This window comes from Lacerta agilis, chromosome 14 (assembly GCF_009819535.1).
Source record: "Lacerta agilis isolate rLacAgi1 chromosome 14, rLacAgi1.pri, whole genome shotgun sequence".
NCBI lineage: Eukaryota > Metazoa > Chordata > Lepidosauria > Squamata > Lacertidae > Lacerta > Lacerta agilis.
The window spans coordinates 16,961,698-16,985,220 of NC_046325.1; the positions used below are offsets into that span (position 1 = coordinate 16,961,698).

At 46.9% G+C, this 23,523-nt stretch overlaps 1 protein-coding gene across 1 annotated transcript; it reads right to left on the reverse strand.

Moving 5' to 3' along the window:
- Positions 1-6,640: 6,640 nt before the first annotated feature.
- On the reverse strand, positions 6,641-9,336 carry KCNJ14 (potassium inwardly rectifying channel subfamily J member 14). Its single transcript, XM_033170629.1, has 2 exons — positions 8,504-9,336; positions 6,641-7,330 (listed from the first exon to the last, which is right to left on the reverse strand). The coding sequence occupies exons 1-2, from the start codon at positions 9,200-9,202 to the stop codon at positions 6,776-6,778; spliced, it is 1,254 nt and encodes a 417-aa protein (XP_033026520.1). The 5' UTR covers positions 9,203-9,336; the 3' UTR covers positions 6,641-6,775.
- Between the last annotated feature and the right edge of the window lie 14,187 nt (positions 9,337-23,523).

Sequence of the window (23,523 nt, forward strand, 5' to 3'; positions counted from 1 at the left end):
TGGCAACAAAAAAATAAAAATAAAAAAATCTACTGGTAAATCAAAACGGTGTCTGCCTGGTTCAAGATGGCATTAATCTGGCTTTCAGTTACAACATGTTCACTGTATATTAAAGTGTCACAGATTTAATAGGTGCCAGTCTTCATAAGATTTACAGTTAAAGACAAATTTTCCATCACCTCTTACAAGAAAATTACTCTCTCCAGACAGACTCTTATAATATCTCATAAAGCTGGGCACTGAGAGAGAAATTTTGTTTGCAAATATTTGTGGAAGCAACATTCTCTCCCAAACAACAATTTGGAAAATGATTTCACCACTAGCACTGTTGTAACATGGGGATCGTGATTCAGCAAATGATTTCAGCTCTGACAGAGCAGGCAGGAGACAGCTTCTTCATGTATCACTCTTTATTCAGACAAACAAGACTGGGGAACTCAGGAGAGGGAGATACATTTATAGGGACAGTAGAGGATACATTTTGGAGGGAACAATCTCAAGCAATCACAAAGCTGCCTTTTGGTGGGACCCAATAAGACTGAGGATCCAAATGCAGCAACTTGAATGAACCAATAGTAACTGTTCCTTCTGGAACAGGAAGGCAGTTACTTTCCCCTAATGTGAATACAGACAATAGTAATCAGATATGATAACGCTTGAATCAATATACAACAAGCACCGTTACTATGATCTCATAACTCTAATGGCTTATCATGTTCATTTTTGTACGAGGGCATACACTCTCCCATCTAAGAACCCCTGTTTACCGTGGACAAATGTATTTCTGTTATGCTCTCTCCCAGATTTGTGAATACCTTCAAAAATATTGTTAGGATTGTAGGCAAGTGTGCTAGAGTTGTCTTTCTTCATATTCCAGCTTCCTTTCTCCTGGCTCTCAAAACTTAATGGGTGTGGCGGCGGAGACACACACACACACACACACACGGTGTGATTCTAAACTACCGGTAGCACACATATTACTAATATGTGAATGTGTAAAAATATGCACACAGTTGTCACCCCTATTTTCATACCAAGGATCTCTGAGTCCTGCCTCAACACTCCTATTATTCCGCATAGGAACATAGGAAGCTGCCTTTTACTGAGTCAGATTGTTGGTCCACCTAGCTAAGCATTATCTAAACTGATTGACTGAGACACTCCAGAGTTTCAAACAGAAGACATTCCTAATCCTACTTGGAGATGGTGAGGATTAAAGCTGGGACTTTCTGCATGCAAGCAGGTGCCCTACCACTGAGCAAAGTTGAACACTTTGCTCTGCCAAGTGTATAGATTTGTTCTCCAATAGTCCTGTTCTATCCTGCTTGAAAATAACTAATGGAATCTCATACAGGTTCAGAAGTAAATTCCCTTACGTTCAGTGGGACTTACTGCTAAGTAAGTGAGCATAGGAATGTGCAGCCTTATGTAGTGTTTGCTGCTTTGGTTAAATATATGTTGGAGAAACACAGTTGCCCTAAAATCTGTTATCAGTGGTTCAAAATGTGATTTCCCTGTGTGGGGAATGGCACTCTCTGTACCCAATATGGTGCCTTATTGCCCATGCACATGCAGAAACCTGAAGAATGGACAGATCTAGCGACTCCAATTAACAATGTTTTAACAAGGCACCCTCAAAGGGTAAAAAGTAGGAACAATGCAGGGACCATGATTTATCGGGGCAGACATCGTCCAGAAAATAGGGGTATGTATCCTTAATAATGTAGTCCATGCATTGGTGACCTTCAGCCTGCATTTCTGCAATGTGCTCTATGTGTGACTGCCCTTAGGCCTGATCTGGAAGTTTAGCCAGTGCAAATTGCAGCAGCTGGACTGCTGATGGGAGTGGACAGCTGACAGCATGTGGTGTCTCTGCTAAAATATCTGCATGGGCTCCTGATGTGCTCCTGGGCTATGTTCAGGGTTCTCATATTAACATACAAAGCCCTTAAAGGCTGCCTGAGCACTTATATCCCGGCTTGATTACTATCACCTGGAGGAGTGCTATTAGTTGTCCTCCATGTCTTAGGAGACCAAGTAGACTAACCAGAATTCAGTTAATGAATTTCAGATTCAGGAAACACAAGAAGTATCTTTGTAAAAGTACTGCCCACTCACACCACGCAGTACCACACACACATACCGTATATAATATTCTTTCTAGTAGCACCTTAGAGACCAACTGAGTTTGTTCCTGGTATGAGCTTTCGTGTGCATGCGAAAGCTCATACCAGGAACAAACTCAGTTGGTCTCTAAGGTGCTACTAGAAAGAATTTTCGATTTTGTTTTGACTATGGCAGACCAACACGGCTACCCACCTGTAACTCGTATATAATATGATCTTGCTATTCTGCAGATCTTGCTATTCCAGCTGTGGACACCAGAGGGGGTGCTAAGATAATCTATTCTAAACCCTACACTTCTGGCATGTTTGAGCCCCCAAACAGAGGGATGGAGAATAAATGCAGGTGATCAGCAGCAGGCTGCTATGGGTTACTCTCATGGGGGTGCTGACAGGTTTGAAGGGGAACTGACTGACTGAGATATCCTGTGTGTGAGTCTTGACTCTTTGAGGCTGAGGCTCAAGTGTCATAGGGGCAGCTGGCAGGTCAGGACGAAGAGTCATTTGTGAGCCATCTGTCTTTAATAAGTTGCTCGGTGGATGCTGATTAGTTGGATGGGGGCCAAGCAAGTTTACCAGCAATGGATTTAGTGCTAACACAGGGTGGAGATGGAGCAAATCCACACCCTTCCCCCCCAGGCCTTAATTTTCTTCCTTGCCTCACATGTATCTCCATATCCTCCAAAAGCAATTCTTTAGGGCGGGGATACAGTTTGCTGTGCCTGTTCTTGAGCATCTGTATTTCTGATCCTCCTTCCACAAGTACTCTTAACCTTCAGGCTGAGTTGGAATGAGAGAATTAAAGAGGGGGGGGCTCTTAAGCTTTGCTTCTCTGTGGCATCCAGGACTGAATTTAGGTTTTGGAAGGGCCTTGGATAGAGGGCCTGAGCCGTTCTCCACCTTGCGACTCTTCCTTTGCAAGACAGAGGTGGTTCAGCTGCCCATTAATGTGACACAACACCAACGTGCTTAGGCTGGGGAGGAGAATAAAGGAGCTTGGCATCACCAAAGCTATTGGAGTTGATGGAGGAGCAGGGATGCTGAAAAACTAACTACTCACAAGCCGCTCTATGGCTAAAGTTACCAGGTCTCAGGGTTTGACTTGTTCCAGTGCTTTTTCTAAGGGTCTCCAGAGTATGTGAAGGTCCTGAACACAGGGAAGAAGTTATTTTCTGCTTGGCTTGAGAGGTTTTGCCATCTCCCCTCTTCGTGATGCAGGCATTTTGCCTGGTGGCTAGGTACCCCCAGGTGCCTCAAGGCTCCACCCCTTTGCTCCTAGACTCCACCCCTTCCTCTCGATTCTGATGAGCGTCAGGAGACCTGGCAACCCTCTGCCCAGTTACGTGTCCCGTCTCTTCAACAGTTGAGCTGACTTTGCATCTGTGCTTGTTTTCACACATGTGACCTCCAGGGGTGAAGTCAAAACCGCTGTGTTAGCAGCGTCCAAGTGCCCTCCCTGCAGCACAAGGCTGGGTGGTGTGTATGGAGGTCCTGGGCTGCACAGATGACAAGACACCCCGCCCCCCCCCCTCGGCCTTGCTGATGTGGTCCAAAGGAAAGCAGAGCAACACATTTGGTGCCAGCTTGGTTGCAGGAGTTGCCAAAAGTTGGTGTACAACAAGCACCACCCAACTGTCACAAGGACTCCGCTCTGAGTTTGTGTTGGTTTTACTCCTTAGGCTTTTCTTTTCCTGCGGGTATTCCTCAAGGCAGTGGAGGTTAGGACCAGAGTTTTCCTTCTCCTAGATGGGCTTTCTTCCCAGGTCGAGGAGCCCCATCTGCCCCTCACTTCACTCTACAGCGCATGTAGAAACTGCCTTCTTGATTGTTGGAGTCAAACTGGCCTAACGTGGATGTAAAGTGTGCATTGGCTGCAGAGCAGGATTGGGGAGGGTGGCAGCAGCTTGAGCAAGAGACGGTTGAGGCATCTCCTTTTCCCAGCTGGGGGCAGAGGTAACTAGAACATTCCCTTGTCACACCACTCCCTACCCTGCATCTCCATACTGGGGAATGCTTTAACTGTTGAATTTCTGCCCATTTGGCAGCTGTTAAAGGCACTGGAGCCATGTCAAGAAAACAAAAGATGTGGTCAAATTCTGCGATTCACCTGCTGAAATTGGTTCGTTGCTCTTCACTCAGGTTCCCTTTTTATGAAACGAAGTTATAAAGGCCTCCCTTGAAATATTATTGGGCGTGTGTGGGGTTGAAATAAGGATCTGAAAACTTCATATACTAGAATTAGTTCAGACTAGGACCCAGGAGACCCATTTTCAATTCCCCACACTCGGTCATGAAGCTTACTGAGTTTAACCCGCCTCACAAGGTTGTTGTGATGATAAGGGAGAGCGAAGGGCGTTTGGTAATATAGGGGTGGCCCCGCATGGGTGTCAGGTCACCCACTGGCTGCCCTGAGGTAAGAGCTTGCGGTTGACCTCTGTCCCAACCTCTGGCGACTTTCACATCCCAGTCTGATAGATGCCCTAGGCTTGGAGATTAGGGACTCATGTGAGGTTATTTTTGGCTCAAGGAGAATGCCTTTCCACTTGATCTTGTCACCTGCTCCACGGTGACCGGCGAGGAGTTCCTGACATCCCATCACCTCTGCAGTGCCAGTGTGAAGAGTGGGTGCCAGCACCTAAGAGGCACGGGGTGATGGGACAGGGCAGAGGAGCAGAAAGTGGCAGGCGTGCAGAGGGAGCACACCCCAAAGCGCCCGCCCCCCTCCACCAGTGCTGGCGCAAAGCAGTCAGGATTAGCGATGGAACTGTGTCATATTAATCTGGGCTCCCAGCTGCGAGTCCAATCTGAGCTCTCACCGATCTGACCTTCAGCCTACGCTGCTGTCACCCAACCGGCTTGGACAGCAGCTGTTTATAGTGGGATCACTCGTACGGCTCTGAGATGTCTCCTGCCTCCGGGTTGGAAGCAGAGGTTAAGACAGGGATCTTTTATCTGGTGCTGGGATTATTTCCCTACTCCCCCCCCCCCCTCCAAAAAGCGGCCAGCAAGGTGGGAGACAGACGGATCTGACCCCTGGGCCCGCAGTCCTCAGTCAGGTTCTCTTGTGCTTCATTGGAATGAATGAAAGTATATCAATGGGAAGGGGGCAGCACTTCGGGAAGGGGTCATAGGTCAGTGGGAGAGCACATGCACTGTATACAGAAGATCCCGTTAAGATAATCGGGTAGCATATAACAGGAAGGCTTCTCCCCTACGATCCTGGAGAACTGCTGCCTGTCAGAGTAGACATTACTAAGCAAGTAGTATGACCTGATAAAAGGCAGCTTCGCCTTCAGTCATAGCTATCACTAGCATGGAGTGTGGTGGTATGGTCAGGGTGCAGCAGTCGTGGCTCCCCATCTCCACTGGTGTTTCTTCCTTTCCTCCCTTCTTTTTTGTTTATAGAGTAAGGTAAATTCCATACATTTGACTTTAAAGCAAGTGTGTGTGTGTGTGTGTGTGTGAGAGAGAGAGAGAGAGAGAGAGAGAGACAGAGCGAGACAGAGAGACAGAGAAACCTGGGGTATAACAGTGACACCCATATTTTGGCCTTTTCCCAAATATTTAATGGGGGTGGTGGTGATGACCATACATTATTTGTTTTAAGGGGCATTTCTTTCCCTTGTTTCTGCTACAGGACTTAAAACAACAACAACACAGGGGACCATCAGAGGTTGGATTTCAGTTTTTCTTTTTAATGACAACCCTTGTTTTTGTGGTGTGATTACATTTTATACGCCTTAACTGTCTCCTAAAGAAAAACTTATTTGAAATATTGCCAGCCCATAATATACTTGCCAGTTACTCTTTTTTTTTTTTTTTTTAAACACACACACATGAAAACTTCCAGTTACTTCCGCTGGAATTTTAGACGGGGCTTACTGATTTGGGCTTGGCAAACCAGTTTTAGGGGTGCTAAGACCACGTGCGTGTAGTTTTGCACCCTGTAGGTGTGTAATTCCTGGCCATTAGATCTGAAAAGAAACACACATTTCTGAAACAAGCCGCCCTCCTGCCTTTTCATAGATCCTATAAGGCCAGATCCCTTCCAGCAGATCCCCTGAAAAGTCGCCTCCAGAGCTCAATGAACCTCTTCTTCCCTCTATATATCATAGAGCCTGATAGATTAGACACCCACGGCTCAAATCCACAAGGGGCAGGTCTTCATTTGAGCAACATTAAGTATCCCCCTTATAAGTCCTTGGAACTCAGTACAATAAACACTTTTAGCTAGCTCCCACAAGCCACATCCATAATGTTATGAACATGAGGTGAGTATTTCTCCTCCTGTCAGAAGTTTACCAGCTGTGTTTAACTTTGCTTTCTCCCCCTTCCCTTTTTAGCATCAGTAACCTTTTTAACCTCCTTCAGCAGTTCCAACTATCACGGGGAAACTCTCAGTTTGTCCAAGGGCTAAAATGTCAGAAAAATGGCCTTTCTTTCTCCCAACAGTTAGAGACACAGACACCACAGCCTGTTCTAGAAAGCCAAGACCTTGCTAGATGTGGTTTTTTTTTGGGGGGGGGGTCAGGAACGGTGAAGCATGAAAGTGTTATCCTTTTGCTGTGTGAAGAGGCGGTGTTGGTGCTACAGCAGATGCTTTTTCTCCCCACCTCCCCTCGGCCCTCCTCAGTCTAAGGACACTGGTGGTGTCACGTGGTGGCGGCGGCTGCCTCATTCTCCAGGCTCACCCTCCGGCTTCCCTGCCTTTCCTCTTCCTCCTCTTCCTCACGGCAGCAGCTGAGCGCCACCTCGTTCTCGTAGCAGAAGGAGGCGCGAGCCGCGGTGGCTCCTGCGGGGGGCGCCCTGTATTTGCGATGGCTCAGCTCCTTGGCGCTGCAGGTCGGGGTTCCAGGCACCTCATAGGTACGGTGGAAGTGCTGGTAGTCAACCTCATAGTGGCCGCGCCGCTCAAAGAGCACAGGCTCAAAGCGGTGTCCCCAGCGCAGCTCGCCGGGCAGGTAGGAACTGCGGCACTGGGTGGTCATTGCCGTGGCTTCCACCATGCCTTCTAGGATGACCACCAGCTCAAAGTCAGCCTCGGCCAGGTCTGCGGGGCCGTACTCATAGAGGGGGCTCTCGGCGTCGATCTCGTGCACAATCGTCACAGGCGACACCAGGAAAATGCGGTCGGTGCCGCTGTCGAAACCCACATTGACATCGTTGTGGTCCAGAGGGATGTACTCGCCTTCGGGGGTCACACGAGGCTGTGGGGGAGAGAAGGCAAAGGACGGAGGGCATTATGTACGGAACAGGACTCGATGAATGTGTATTCGGGGTATGACTCACAGTGCCCGGCAGCAAAGGGGGCCAAATGGAATAAAATTAAGGGGGCGGGGCTCCAGGTAAGCCCCGCCCTGCATAACTGATCACATGATACGGCACACACACACACCATCTGAATGGCAATGCCCATCAATTTTGGGAGGCCCCCCCCAAATATTAGGGGCTGAAGACTCCTCGGCCCCTAGGAGTTGGCTCCTATGACCAGCAACCATTTCCAAAGTTGATTGGGAAAACTGCCACTGCAATTGCCGAAATGGCTGCTGGCCGCTGAAGACCACCCTTTTCTAAAACACAATTCCTACGGAGGATTCTGCTACAGGATGTGGAGGAAATAAGCAGCCGACTTGCATATGTCAGCTGGCCTCCTGTCCCTTCGAGAAGCACCACCCTCATGTCTATCTTTCCTTCCAGTCCCTTCACAGTTCCCCCTCTCTTACCTCAGACTCATTCATCTATTTATCAGTCTTGCCTTCTATCCCTTAATACCAATGAGCTAAGTACTTGTTTTTCAAAAGCCAAGCCATGGACATTTTGATATCTCTATGGTATGCGAATGGTGCCCTGGACCCCCTTGGTGGGTGGCCACCAACTAGGAGTTGCTGCAGTGGCACCTTGGTTCTCGAACCTAATCTGTTCCGGGAGTCTGTTCGACTCCTGAAACGGTTCAAAAACCAAGGCGCAGTTTCCAATTGGCTCCAGGAGCTTCCTGCACTCAATCGGAAGCCGTGGAAGCTGCGTCGGATGTTTGGCTTCCAAACAGTCACTTCCGGGTTTACGGTGTCTGGGAGCCTGTTTGTTTGGGAGCCAAGCTCTTTGAGTACCAAGATACCACTGTACTTCTCATAATAAAGAGCAGCTACAACATCCTCTTTCTAGCAACAGTCCGAAGAATATTCTCCACATCTGTTCACCTGCCTCCCACAAACTTCTTTCCTTCTCTATCTAAAGTTCTTCATATAGCTTTGCTGCCTTTTATCTACTCATCCATTTCCCACCTTCTGATTCAATCACCCCAGAAGAATCATTCAAAGGACTTCCAAAAACCATCTTGCCGCCGCCCAACTCCTGCCTTGCTCCTATACCGCCGTCCTTACCTGCAGCAGCTGTGCCCGAACGTGGGCCTCCACCAGGTGGCTCTTGCGCAAGTTGGCCACACGCCACATGAGGCAGAGCTTCCCATCGCGCATGGCCACCACGGCTGTCTCGCTGAAGACCAAGGTCTCGTTGCGCTTCTTGGGTTTGGCGATCTTGACCATGATGGCCCCAATGATGAAGGCGTCAATGATGCAACCCAGGATGCACTGCAGCACCACAGCCAGGACGGCGCATGGGCACTCCTCCGTCACGCTGCGGAAGCCGTACCCGATGGAAGTCTGGGTCTCCAGGGAGAAGAGGAAGGCGGCCATGAAGCTGGTGACCTCGGAGAAACAGGGCTTTGAGTTGGGAGGCTGCTCGGGCGCAAGGTCCCCGTTCAAGGCGGCGATGAGCCAGAAGGTGAAGCCAAAGACCAGCCAGGAGAGCACAAACGAGAGGCAGAAGATGAGGAACATCCAGCGCCAGCGGATGTCCACGCAAGTGGTGAAGATGTCGGTCAGGTACCGCTGGCCCTTCTCGCTCATGTTGACGAACTGCACGTTGCAGTGGCCGTCCTTCCTCACGAAGCGGCTGCGCTGCCGGACGGGGGCGGGCCTGCCATTGTGGCAGCTGGTGGGGGACTCCACTGACTCCTCTTCCCGCAGCTCCCCCACCCCGCCACCCCCGCTGAAACGACGGATGGCTTTGGCCACCCCCATGTCGGAGGGATTGGCCTTTGTCCCGGCCAAGGCTAGGCCGGGCTTGGGGGATTGGTGGCCCAGCCTGTGTGTTGTGCAGGGAAAAAAAGCTGGTTTCAGGGAGGTGTTAGCAGGTGACAGTGTGGCGCTGCGCTGAATTGCCACTTCCGAGTAACCTGAAAGAGGAAAGAGGAGAGAGTTGGCAAAGACCGCCATTGACTCACGTCCATTAGCACATCCCCTTAACTCACTCTAAACTCCTATTTCCCCCCCGCAAAAGGATGATAAGAAGCCAAAGGGAATTTAAAACAAGGATTTGCGATTCGCTTCTGCTTCATTTTACGCCTGTTTCCTACCTTCTGATGTCACTTCACAACCAAGATGCACATGGAGCCCGTTCTTGTGAATGTGTGGGCCACCCATTCTGCTAACAGGGCATCTTGTGCCTTAGAGGGTTTAAAAGCCATCTTAACTGGTGTGCACCACATTCCTCTCAAGTCATATTTACTTTATCCTACAGAGCAGAAGGTTGGCGGTTCGAATCCCCACGATGGGGTGAGCTTCCGTTGCTCGGTCCCTGCTCCTGCCAACTTAGCAGTTCGAAAGCACGTCAAAGTGCAAGTAGATAAATAGGTACCCCTCCAGCGGGAAGGTAAACGGCATTTACATGCACTGCTCTGGTTCGCCAGAAGCGGCTTAGTCATGCTGGCCACATGACCCGGAAGCTGTATGCCTGCTCCCTCGGCCAATTAAGTGAGATGAGCACCGCAACTCCAGAGTCGTCCGCGACTGGACCTAATGGTCAGGGATCCCTTTACCTTTACCTTTACAAAGTAGCTCAGGTCTTGCAAGGTGCTCTCCTTCCAGCTAGGTTCTTGTGAAAGTTGTTGAAACACCTCAACATTTGCAAAGCTTTATTATTGTTTATCTTTGCAATATGGTTTTTGCTTGTCAATTCATTTTTTTTTAAAGGAGGGGTTGGAATTGAGATTTATATGGAAATCCGGAAGCTGTTATCTGGGGTGTGTGTGGATATGGTTCTTAGGCATTGAGAACAATACACATTATACTTTTTACATGTTTCAGATTTGAGCAGCGGCATTGAAAAGAGATTGCAGGCTGAGACCTGGCTCGAACTAAGCCACTGTTTAATTTGATCCAATAATAATAATAATAATAATAATATTTCTTAAACGTGTATTCTTATTGGCAATAATTGTGCACCTCCTTCACTCCATCTTAAGGCTATTACTAACTTTCAGGCTTTATTGCGCCCAACAACTCTCTTCCTGATTTGCTTTCTTGTTTCTTTGCTTAACATCCACCTGCTGAAGAGTTTTGTTGAACCTGAAGGCTTGCTTGCCAGTAATTTCTAACTGCTACTCTTCCAACATCTTTTGTAAAAATAATAATTAAAAAGTTGAAAATTCACCATCGCTGACACAATAGTGTCTTCTGATTGAGAAACCAATCAGAAGGAAAAGCTGGCAATCTTAACAGTAGCATTCTGGCTTATAACATTTAAAGAAGAAGAAGAAGGAGGAGGAGGAGGAGGAGGAGGAGGAGGAGAAGAAGAGTTTGGATTCATGCCTTTTCTCTACTCCTCACCATCTTGCTTGGTTGATCTCCCTTCCCAGAGAAAGTGGGATTGCCAACTTTTGTTCCTGTTAAGGTTTCTCCATCTTTAGCTTCTGTTTCAGTGTATCTGAAGTAGTGTGCATGCACACGGAAGCTTATACCCAGAACAAACTTACCGTAGTTGGTCTCTAAGGTGCTACTGGACAATTTTTAAAACAATTTTAAAATTTATTTTGACTCCATCTTTAACAGTTACATGACAGAGAGAAATTCAGGGACTTATGCTTTTTTCTGCCATGCAGGGATACAAAGAGTTTGCCTTGCAGAAATTGCTACAATTCTTAAGTGCAGAGGTGTGTGTATATCTCCTACCATACAGCACAATTTACTCCAATAGACCTTTCGTTTCTTCCAGAGGTCCAAGCTAATCTGAAGCTCTATATTGCCACAGGGAAAGTTCAGTGGAAGAGCCCACACTCTGCATGCAAAAGTTCCCAAGGTTCAGTCACTGGCATCTCCAGGTAAGAAAGACCCCTGTCTGAAACCTGGGACAGCAACTGCCAGTCAACAGGTAATACTGAGGCAGCTTTTAATGTGACCCCCCTTCCCAGAACTGTCCTGATTCCTCGCTTCGTCCCATGCAAAGGCAGACAGTTGTACAGAGAGTATTGTGGCAGGAGTACCTTTCCCTGACCCTACAGCACCATGGTGCATCCTGCAATTCTCTGTTGTGCACAGAAGCCTTGTTCTCTGCTGCAGCTGGCCATCCTAGAAAACCCCACTCACCTTCAAGCGGATCTTGCTTCACCTGCACAAAGCTCTCAAGCCAATGGAGGGACTTTGATCTGGCTCCTGTGGAAGCCTTGCCTTTTGCCTGGCGTGCCTAGAAAGCGTGGTGTCTAAGGGGAAATCTTGCCTATTTATCTGGAAGCAAAGGGTGTGTGGCATGACACGCCAGGAGGCCGGGCCTCTTCCTCAAGAGTGAGGCCCCCTCAGGCCCTCTTCCAAGATGGCTTGCAAAAGGCAACTCCAGCCCTCCGGGGCAAAGGAACCAGGCAAGTCGTCATCCAGGATCCGTAAGGGGGAAGAAAGGATACAGAAGGAAGAAGCGAAGGCCAAAACTATTTCCGTCAGAAGAAGAGAAGATTTATGGATAGGGGATCAGGGAAAGCCCAGGTCCTTTTCGAAGCACCTGCTTCGTCATCCACACGTCATTCCACTTCTGAGGTGAGTCATTGCCAGAGTTCCAGCGTTTAGGTTATGAATTGTTTAGGTTAATCAGTGCAAAATCTTTTGATGGATTCAAAAGACATCTCCCAACAAAATGGAAATTGTAGACATACAGTATCTTAATTCAATAAGTTTTAACCTTCTGCCTGAGGTAAATTATGCTACATTTTCAAGCACGAGATTTGATGTAGTGGCAAAGAAACAGAGGAGAATATGTAAGCTCATTCGCCATCAGCTGTCAAAAGGAATATACTGTACCTCTATGTACATATGATCTTGCTTGTGTTTGCTTGTGTTTAATTTGGGTGCAGTATTATAATTTATTCTTGATTTTATTGCCCCGTGGTCAAGTTAATATTATGTTATTCACTCAAACTGGTTGAACTATACATCTTTTGACTACAACAACGTATTGGGTGGCCAGCCCAATATTAGAAAAAGCACTCCCACTTCCCCCACCCACAAGCCTCTCCCAAGAGATGCAACATACATGCATCATTTAAAAACAAGGAAAGTAGGTAGGTTTAATTCATTAGGGCTGCAATCCTATACCTGATATCTTGGGAATAAGTCTCACTGAATGCAGGAGAACTTACTTCTGAGTAGACACACACACACACACACAATTTTTTAAAAATATCTGTATATACCGCCTTGTTAAAATAATACCAAGAAACTGTACAATAAAACAATTAAGCATGATCCAATTCAATTTACGTATTGCTTCATACTGCAAGAAGGGGTCATGAAGCGATTGACAGGTGCAGAAGCATCCAAAACATGCAATAAAAAAAATCCATTGCAACAAAACAAATATACTAAAAGTGTTCATCCACAAAAATGAACCGACAACAGAAAATGACCACTGCAGCCCCATAAAGCACGGACACCAAAAAGAACAATCCGAAACGAGACCACGAGCACTGTCTACATGCACCAGGCAAACCTCCTCGACGAGAGCCTTCCACAACTGAGGGGCCACCACAGAAAAGGCCCCTTGAATTGAATTAAAAAACAATTCAATATACCGTAAAACAATCAAATGAAAAGAATTTGTCATAATTACAGTAATCAGATATCATTCAACTGGTATCAAAGGTCAGGGGAAATGTGAGTGAGCAAATGCTTTAAATAGCTGCTGGAAGCTCACCACATATCTCAATGGGGAGCTCATTCCACTGGCTAGGGGCCACCTTCCTTCAAGTTGTTGTGATATGAAATTCTCTAAAATGGGGCATAATTATTAGAGCCGACTCACCAATTCTTACTGAATAGGAAGGTCTATTTGGCAGAAGGCATTCTTTCAGCCATCTCCGTCCTAAGTTGCTCAAATTTGGTTTGCTACTGCAGATACTATAATGGCACAGTGTTCCATTATCAGTCTGGTCATAACATTTTGCTACAGTTTCCGCACCGGCCTTGAGGGCAGCCCCACATAGAGTGCATTTGCAATAGACCAGACCTGAGGCTACAGATGCTTGGATCACTGTGGCTTTGCAATCATGGTCCAGGAAGGGTTGTAACTGGTGCACCAGCCAAAGCAAGAAAAAAAGATGCCACTGTTCACCCACCCAGGTCTCAGTAATACACACTGAGTTAGCTACATCATCCATGATGAGATTGTGTATAAATGAGATCTTATTATGAACTGATCTGGCATTAAATACCAGCACCACCACACTGGAAGGCCCAGCAACCCAGTAGCCTGCCTGAGACATGGAGAAAGTGTCAGAACAGATGGCCTGAGCACGTTTCTATTCCCTTCTGATTGATGACTTCCTCCCCACCCCACCTTCTTCCCTGGCCATAACCACAGTGATTAGGGCATCTTGCCATTCTTCCCTCTGCCAAGCACATTCTTCATGAGCCAACATATTTCAACCAGCACACCATCCACACTTATGGAGTTGTTCAGCCAACAACATAGAACACCACCAGGCACACACATCAACACCCATCCACCTTCACCCTGACCTCTACTAACCAACTCCAAGCTCATCACAACACATACAGATATTAGGATCCCATCTACCACTTTGCCAGTGGCCACAACAACACACTGAGCAGGACAATGTACAGGGTTCTGTCAACACCCAAGGCCCACAAAAACATATACCCCTTGTCTACTCATCACTTGCTCCATGATTCACAGTCTACAGAGTCACTAGCCAGGGGACACAGCCAAATATCCCAGTTCCTACCCAAGGCATTAGTGTAGTTCTCATTCCAACAACTGTGGGGCGCTCTCTACTTTCACCAAGGAGCAACTAGCATAGCACTCAAGTCAACTCAAACCTACACGCAAGTAACCACAAAAACTAAAAGGGGTGGCAGTGACAACACCCCCACACCCCCAGCCTTATCCTCCCTTGCCCCTGAGTCAAGAAGCTCATGGGATCGTAGAGACAGAGGGTATCAATGAAGTGGCCAGTTTTTCTGAATGCTCCTTCCTTAGCAGCACAGTAGACCATTTACTGTACAAGAAAGCAGTGTCTCCTATGGGGAAAATGGGGCCTGGTGTTTTGAGCCACCTCTCCTTACTCCTGACGGTCTGGCTGCAGTCACCCACATGCAACTGTATAGGTTTGCACGGTAAGCAATGGATTAACTACAACTCATGTGATCGGTGGAGGCTTCTTTAGTTCAGTTATGATGACATGAGATTATAAAACACCAACCCTGTTGCTAGCTTTGCCCCCGTTTTGGGCTCACAACAAGGTGGTGGTGGTGAATAGAGCAGGTTCCTCCCACCCAGACTTACACTTGATGCTTGTAGCAGGAATGTTGTTCTACTACAGATGGATCATGACTGTATGTGTGGAACTCGGGACTGCTTTATCTCATGGAAGGGGAACCTGTTGCCCTCTATCAGTGGCTCTCCATTATTCTTGGCCACTGCTCATACTGCCTGAGTCTGATGGGCGTTGGAGTCCAACAACATTCAAAGGGCCATAGGTTCCCTACCCCTGCTTTAGATTAAGGAATTTTTTAAAAAAATTGGTTGATTTTCATTCTTGTAGATGCATCTTTAGACGCTCAGCGTTTCCTGGTGTCTAGCTCTTCCCTTGTATTTATCTGCCATTATATATGGATACATACCTGCCTGTGTGACTTTTGCTTCTCCAGCTCTATCCTTTCCTACAAAGGACTTCTGTTGCACCATTCCTTCCCACTGTGCATGGAACTACAGTACCTCACAAACAATCTACACTTTCTTCGGCCTTTGCCACAACCAACCTAGTCCTCTCCTGAAACCATAGCTGTCAACTTTCCCTTTTTTGCAATGGGAAACAGAGCTGGAATAAGGGGATTTCCCGCAAAAAAGGGAAAGTTGACAGCTATGCCTGAAACTAAGCTTGCATATGTATTACAGCATGGCTCTAACCTGTCTCACAGAGTTGTGATAGTGAAAAGATGGAGACACCATGTACAGTGGTTCCTCGACTTACGAATTTAATCCGTTCCGAATGCACATTCGTAGGTCAAAAAATTCGTAAGTTGAAAAGAGCGATTTCCCCATAGGAATGCATTGGAAACGAAAAATTCGAAAAAATTCGTAAGTCGAGTAAACCGCATCTACAATTCATAAGTCGAGTAAACACCATCTAAAACCGCCAACGGATGTCCTTCGGATGTCGAAAAATTTGCAGGCGTGCGGGCACTTTTTTCATTCGTAAGTCGAAAAATTCGTATGTCGAGTAATTCGTAAGTTGAGGTACCACTGTATACAGTCCTGGACTCCGCAGAGGAATCTGTAAATTTAATTAGCAGCAACTCAGCTGAAAGCATATTCCTTCTCTGTTTATCCTTGCTTTCATCTCCCACCCTTCCTTCTGCTGCATTCCCTGCTTCAAGTTGCAGATTGTAGCTCCTTGAGGCAGGCACCTGCCTTCTTCCTTTTTATAAAATGCAATGCAGGTTGACAGCGCTATGCATATACAAATAAAAATGCCTACTTCCCAAGGAAAAGCAACATTATATGCTCCGCCTTCCTTTGGGAGAGCTCTGGAGACTTGAGGCACCTGTGTTATATTTGCTTTATTTACCCATATAAAAGCAGAACATAATTGAAGGCAAGGAGGCCAGGCGAAAGGTCCCCAGATGAGCAACTTGCCCCAAGACTGCCTTTGCTAGTTTCGACTAGCTCCAGCTAGAAACTCTATCTGTCTCTGTCTTAAAAGCTGCCAACTGCTGTTTCTCACACATGCACCCCCCCCCGGCACTTAGACATGGCCCCAGGGTGTGGTTTGAAGACATACAGAGCAGCAACCTTGCTGAACTTGGAGGGTCCAGTCACAGCCTCAGTGGGAAACAAATTGGAAATCCTAAGCACATCGCCTATATATATATATATATATATATATATATATATATATATATATATATATATATATATGAGGTAGGCTATTATCATGGATCTGGGGTACCAAGGTCTGCTATTGAATGGCAGAAATTAATAAATGGTAGTACTGAGATGATATTCGGGATATGAAGGGAAAATACAAGCTGCAGAACTTGTGCCGGACAAGAAATTCCTGGGTTAGCTTATGCAAACCAGCCTGACTGCTCTAGCTAAGTGCAAAGCCATTGAGAAATAATGGGATGCTGGGTATTGGGCCTTTAAAGGCCATTGGCAATGCGAAAAGCTATCTTTCCCCCCTGCTCAGAGGTGTGGACAGAGCCAGGAGATTTGGCAGGCTGCCAAGGTGATTGGGGGGGAGGGACATGATGTCACAGAAAAATGTGCCCTCTTTGAAATCTGAAGGTGTTCTGAGAACAAAAAGGAGGAAGTAGTCAGAACCCACCTTGGCACTGGCTGGAGGAGGCTGCACCGAGAGACCAGAAGCTATGACTGACTGCTGTTATGGGCGCAAGCTTGCTAAAGCTATGAGAGGGGCAATGAGAGACATCCTTGCACCCCCTCTGTTGAAGACTTAGGTGTAAACGTGTAAAATAAACCATATTTCTTAAAGACACCAGTCTCCACTGTGCCTCGATTTTCCCAACAGAAACACAACCCTGGGTGAGTGCCTGGAACCCCCTGGAATCTTGCTACTGCTTGGCAGAGATGAGAAGTGGCACACAACCTCCGTAACAATATAAACGTAAGGGGGCAGGGGGAACCCTCCCTGTCCTCAGGTGGGGAAGTGCCAGCTTCTCTAAACTCTGCTGGGTGCAGAAACACAGGGAGTATCAGAAAACCGCCTGCTAACTATATACCTCCGTTGGTAAAGTGTCAACCAACAAACCTGGACTGTTATTAGGCTGCGAAAACACCATGCATTTAACAAACACCCCCATCCCCAATCATCATTGGAACGATAGAATACCCATGTCACAACGACAATTTCCAGCACCCTTAACAAACTATAGTTCCCAGAATTCTTGGGGTAGGGTGTGGGGGCACGCAGTTTAACTTATATGGCGAGCATGCAGCCTTACAGCAATCCAGCTAATGCAGGAATAGCCTGCCAGAAGGGTATAGCGATACCCTTGAGAGCCAGTATGGTGTAGTGGTTAAGAGCGGTAGAGACTCGTAATCTGGTGAACCGGGTTCGCGTCTCCGCTCCTTCACAAGCAGCTGCTGGGTGACCTTGGGCTAGTCACACTTCTCTGAAGCCTCTCAGCCCCACTCACCCCACAGAGTGTTTGTTGTGGGGGAGGAAGGGGAAGGAGAATGTTAGCCATTTTGAGACTCCTTCGGGTAGTGATAAAGCGGGATATCAAATCCAAACTCCTCCTCCTCCTTTCAGGGTTTGAATAATGCTGTGTCTGAGCGTACGAGCCTCGTAATACACATTGAGCCTCGAGAAATACATATCGCTAGGTGGCAACTGCTTTATCAGAGAGTGAGCTTATCTTGCAAAATACGCTTCTGTCAATACAGTGCCCACCACTGTTTGGAGAAAGGGAACGGGGTCCCTGAAGCTGATTTTCCTGGGACCTGCCAAGGAACCAGGATTCCTGAATTCTGCTCTGTTGTAGCAGCTCTAAGCCTTTGCTCAGCAGAGCACCCAGTCCCTGTGCTTGCAGTGACACGCGCATGGGAAGCTTATGCTTCCAAATAAAGCCGGCGCTGGGCTTAGCGCTTGGATAAGTGGAATTTCATGACAAATCAGTACCTAATCTCAGACAAGATTTCTGGCCCAAAACACACTTCTCCCTCCCTCCCTCCCTCCCTCCCTCCCTCCCTCCCTCCGCTGTTCACTGGCTGGACATAAACAGGAACCTGCCAGAAGAAAAGGCTTCCTATGCAAGGCTGCATTTTATTTTATTTTTGCAAGTTTGGAGAAAGTGCAGGATTTGGGAGCAGGGTCAGAAATCAGCACTCTGAGATCTCACCTTTCATTTGCGGGGGGGGGGAGAGAAAGACAAATGAGTTTCAAGTGTTCCCCCCAAGACAATCGTGGCCTTTTGGCCTGAAACTCGGGGAATTACTTAATGGGGCAAATTTCACCTTTTGATCTGGACACGTAAAGCTAGACCTGTGTTACAAGAGGCGGTAAAAATATCTAGCAGGAACTGAAGAACCTGCCTGGTTGTGTTAATGACGATAGCTGAGATACACCACTGAAGATTAAGAGATATATGCAGCTATCTAGTGGGGCCATATTTCACTGTAGCACTGACAAGCACTCATTTGGTTTTAGCACAATTCTAACCTTGAAATGAAAAGCTATTTTTAAGTGCTGGTGGAACCCGAATTAATTCCTGAAGACCTCCAATGCACTAATTTAAAAAAAACAACAATAATAGTAAAAAAAAAAAGTTATTGAAACAGGCATGCAATTTATAGCACAATTCAGAAGGAAAGCTTCTCTTGCAGAGTAGCACTGTTCAGACGCTTTCTGAATGTGTGCACAGGTGGGGAGTGGGATTGTGACAACTCATGGTCACTAGCCTTGCTTCCATCCTGTACACACACATTGTCCTCAGCAGGAAAGAGCATGCATGTGCACCGGTTGCATAGAAATATGCTATGGGAACCTCTCAATGATCAGTATATTGCAGGAGGGAATCCAGCACACACCGGAACTTCATTATTAAAGGGATTAAAGGGCTATGTCACTCTAGTGCAACAAATCCACTTGGATTTTTTCGAGGTTTGGAAAGTGACGAGGATCAGCGCTGAAAAGTGTGGGGGGTGAACAAATGACTAGCAGGAAGATGTGTATACAAATCGGGATGGATTCAGAATGAAAGCTTGTTCCTGTCTAATTGCCCTGCAAACAAATGAGAATGGATGCTCATATACCCTCCAACATAGAGGCATTTTCATCAGGGGAATGTTGGAGGTAACCAACTCCCCTCTTTCCCCTCTCCCCTTGGCTCAGCGGCCTGTGTCGTGTTGCTGATGTCATGGCTGGTGTTGCTGCCCTGTGAGTAGTTCTTCAGCTTCCTGCCGGTCAGGCTGAGGACACCACTGGCTGCCTCCAACTCCCGCTCCTGTTCTGTTCCAAGGATTGCGTTCAAGACCTGCCCAAGAGGCAGTGCCACTGCCACCAGGGCGTCTGCTTCCTCCTCCTGCTCTTCCTCCTCTGCCACTGCCAGCACTTCGGTCGCCATTTTCCCCACCTCCCATTCTTTCCTCCCTCAGGAGCCCTGCCGTGCTGTGCATGCTCCATGGCAGCCAGCAGCAGGGGAAATGGGATGGGAGCCTGTGCCAGTCGGGGGGGGGGGCAGAAGTGTCCAGGGCAACACGGAGGAGGAAACGGAAGTTCCTTTCTTGCCAGCCTTCCCTTCCACTCTAGGAATGGCAGCTCTGTTGCTGCTGTTAAGCACTGTGGAGCCAAGCTCTCAGCTGCTCTGGGGGTATTGTTGGGAGCTTTCCATGAGAGCGTGAGAAGCCATGATGGCTAGTGGGTTCTGGGGACAGTCCTGGCAAAATCGGGGCAGTTGGAGGATATGTGCTCAATAAAGACAGGATATATAATCTCACTTCTATGTAGAAGAAGAAGAGTTTGGATTTGATATCCCGCTTTTCACTACCCGAAGGAGTCTCAAAGCGGCTCACATTCTCCTTTCCCTTCCTCCCCCACAACAAACACTCTGTGAGGTGAGTGGGGCTGAGACTTCAAAGAAGTGTGACTGGCCCAAGGTCACCCAGCAGCTGCATGTGGAGGAGCGGAGACGCGAACCCGGTTCCCCAGATTACGAGTCCACAGCTCTTAACCACTACACCACACTGGCTCTATGTAAGCTTTGTGCAAGCAATCTGGGATGAAGGCTCAATGAACAGGTTGTCTGGAGAGGTCCTCTGTCTGTGTGATCACATCTTGGTGTGTATCTGAAGAAGTGTGCATGCACACGAAAGCTCATACCAAGAACAAACTCAGTTGGTCTCTAAGGTGCTACTGGAAAGAATTTTCTATTTTGTTTCGACTATGGCAGACCAACACGGCTACCCACCTGTAACCACATCTTGGATAGACAGGGCTTATGATCACATGTTGTGTGAGATTTTGCTTCTGCATCTGTGGGAAGGAGTAAGCTGCATAACAACGGACCGTTCAAAGAGCCAAAGTAGCCATCACAAAATTAGCAATCAGGCCATGTGGGTTTTGTTTTTTTAATTATTTAAAAATAGGCATTCCCTCTGTTGTTATGACGAGGTTATCCAATGAAAATCCTTCTCCCTGCATGACAGTTAGGATTGGTATAATGCAGCTCCCCACTTCTCATGCAGTGGCCCTGATAAAAACTGGCCTTCTCTATACTTTGTATTTTTTAAAGATTCCGTGCCATCATTAAAGTAAAATATAGCTGGCCTTATGGAGCAACATTTGGAAAGATTGCTTGTGTGCGTCGGTATCTTTACCATCAGCTAGAATGTCAGCTCCAGCTGCGGCTCAATCTACTTCTTTCCTAGGGAGACAAAAGCCTGTAACAAGGACCCCCAGGGCCCAGAAGGAATTGCCATATAAACTACTCCCCACCCCCCACCTGTCCCATTCCCACTACCTGTAACATTCTGTAATTGTGGGTGGGTTTTAATGGTAAGCTGCTTTGGGTGCCAGCCTTGGTTGAAAAGAGAAGTATAATAAATTTTTTTACAAACTAACGAACCAAATGCGTAAATAGAGACACGCTATAATCTTTTCATGGAGTGGAGAGGCAGTCTCCTTGGAGAACAGCTCCAAGGTTGTCCTGGCTTTGGGCAGTTATTTGTGAAATACATTCCCTGTGTCCAGTTTGGAGTGGGCCAGAGCATGCCAGGAGGAGCCATTAAAACAGGGAAAGACCTGTGGTTTTCCAGATGTTGCACCCATCTTCCCAGACGGCTGCCCATCCCAGGGGTTGGAGTCCAATAACATCTGGGAGGGTGCACAGGTATCCCAATCCTGCATGAAAAGAGAGCAGGGGCTACCTGTAGGCCAAGTTTGCCCTCAGTAGCACTTTCGCACCACCTTTCACAGGATTCACCCCAAGGCCTTAAATCAGGTCACCTTCCATTTCAGCCCCTTTGTTGCCTGAAATCTTCCTTTTTCTCTTGATTCCAGTTTACTGCCCTGCTCTCAGATCTGACCAGCAGGCTGGGATTGGCTAATGTTCAGAGCCTTAGGGCAGAATAAAGGAACTCCTACATTTTTTCTTCATTGTTCGGTCTGAAGGAGATAAGAAGCACATCTATTTCTGTCAGGGAGTTCTGATGGAGCCCTGAGCTGGCTACTATTTTGCCTCAGGTGTACCTACGTGCAAAACTGTGAGAGAAAAAGCTGAAGAGATGCCCTTATCTCGGCCTCTTTGGCTGCAGATGGCAAGAGTTCTTCCCCAGATATGTTGGGTATTTGAGGCTGTCTGAGGTAATTTTTTTACCGTGACCATCTAGTGTCTCTGCAAGGAGAATCTCCGTACACCCCAGGAGATATACAGTACACACACACACACACACACACACACACACCATCCCATATTGTTTCATTAGCATATCTAAATGTTTGGATACTGCAGAAATGCCTGAAATGGTGGCAAATTATTGTGCCAACAAGGAAACGAATTAAGAGCACCTGAAGAATTTCTGGATTGCTGGGACTATCCATATATGCCTTGTCATACAATTGCATAATCTCTGAGTGTGTGGCATCATTTTGGGGACACACACACACACATGAAAAGAGATGGCACACGGCCTTTGTAAGATATCATTATTCCTGGAATTCCTCTGGGCAAAAGAAGGATAAAAGGTCCTTCTAATGGTGTGTTGCGAAAGCCTAAGACTCAAATCTACAAAGAACTGGTTGGATCCAGCTGACCAACTCATTCTTCAAAGCACCCAAAACCTTGCCCCTCTCCCCCCTGCCTTCCTGCTATTCTGCCATTTATGTTGTTTTATGGCTGTGGTGGAGGAGGAATGTAGTAACGATATTCCATTTACAATACCTACCGCTATAGATAGATAGCAGAATTAGATTTATTTATCTTTTAAAAAAAATGAAACCTAAGTTCATCTGCCACCCGCCTGGAAAAGCTGAACATTGCTGTGTTTTAACATATTCTGGGGACTTGCCCTATGCCCAGTATCCACGGGAAATAGATTATTTAGTGGTGAGGAGAAGAGCCCTCTCTGGGGTGATACCAGAATTGTGGAAAAGCTTTCCACATGCTGTCAAACCTTTTCTATCACATCCATTTTTGTGTGTGTATGTGTGGAAAGCGCTTATTCCTGGATTTTTGCCTCTAAGATTCTAAGCCAGGGGTCAGCAAACTTTTTCAGCAGGGTGAACTTTTTCAGCCCACTGTCCCTCAGACCTTGTGGGGGGGGGACTATATTTTTGGGGAAAAAATGAACGAATTCCTATGCCCCACAAATAATCCAGAGATGCAATTTAAATAAAAGCACACATTCTACTCATGTAAAAACACGCTGATTCCTGGACCGTCCGCAGGCCGCATTTAGAAGGCGATTGGGCCAGATCTGGCCCCCGGGCCTTAGTTTGCCTACCCATTTTCTAAGCCATGAGTTTTCTGGCATTGCTCTCCTCCGGTTTGTGGCTTTGGCCTTGTCGATAGAGACCTTTAAGGTTCTCTTTGCTCCTGAGATTGCTTGTACAGGCCGCATACACTTTGAGATCCAGGCAAACTGAGGCACATTTAAGTCATTGATTCCAGTTGTTGGTGGGGAGATTTAAGGATAAAAGGTTCAGGGTTTGGCAGGATGGTTGGTGCCTTTTGTTTTTGTGGATGTTATTGTTTAACTCGGGTTCTTTGAGGCAATTGAAACAGAAAACTGTTTAGGTACGCAACTGTTGCAGCAAGAGTTTTACTTGCACAGAGATGGAAACAACAAGACTTACCAACGATCCAGGACTGGCAGACAAAGATGGTGGAATATGCTGAGTTGGCGAAATTGACTGGGAAAATCCGAAACCAGTGGGACCAAATGTTTTGTAAAGACTGGAATAAGTTTATAGAGTATTTGAAAGATAATTGTAAACATTTAACAACACTGACAGGACTGATTTAAAGCTTGATAGTTTATAGAAAGCACCGATTTACAATTAGCATAATTCTGTGATGGTCAGAATTGAATAGAG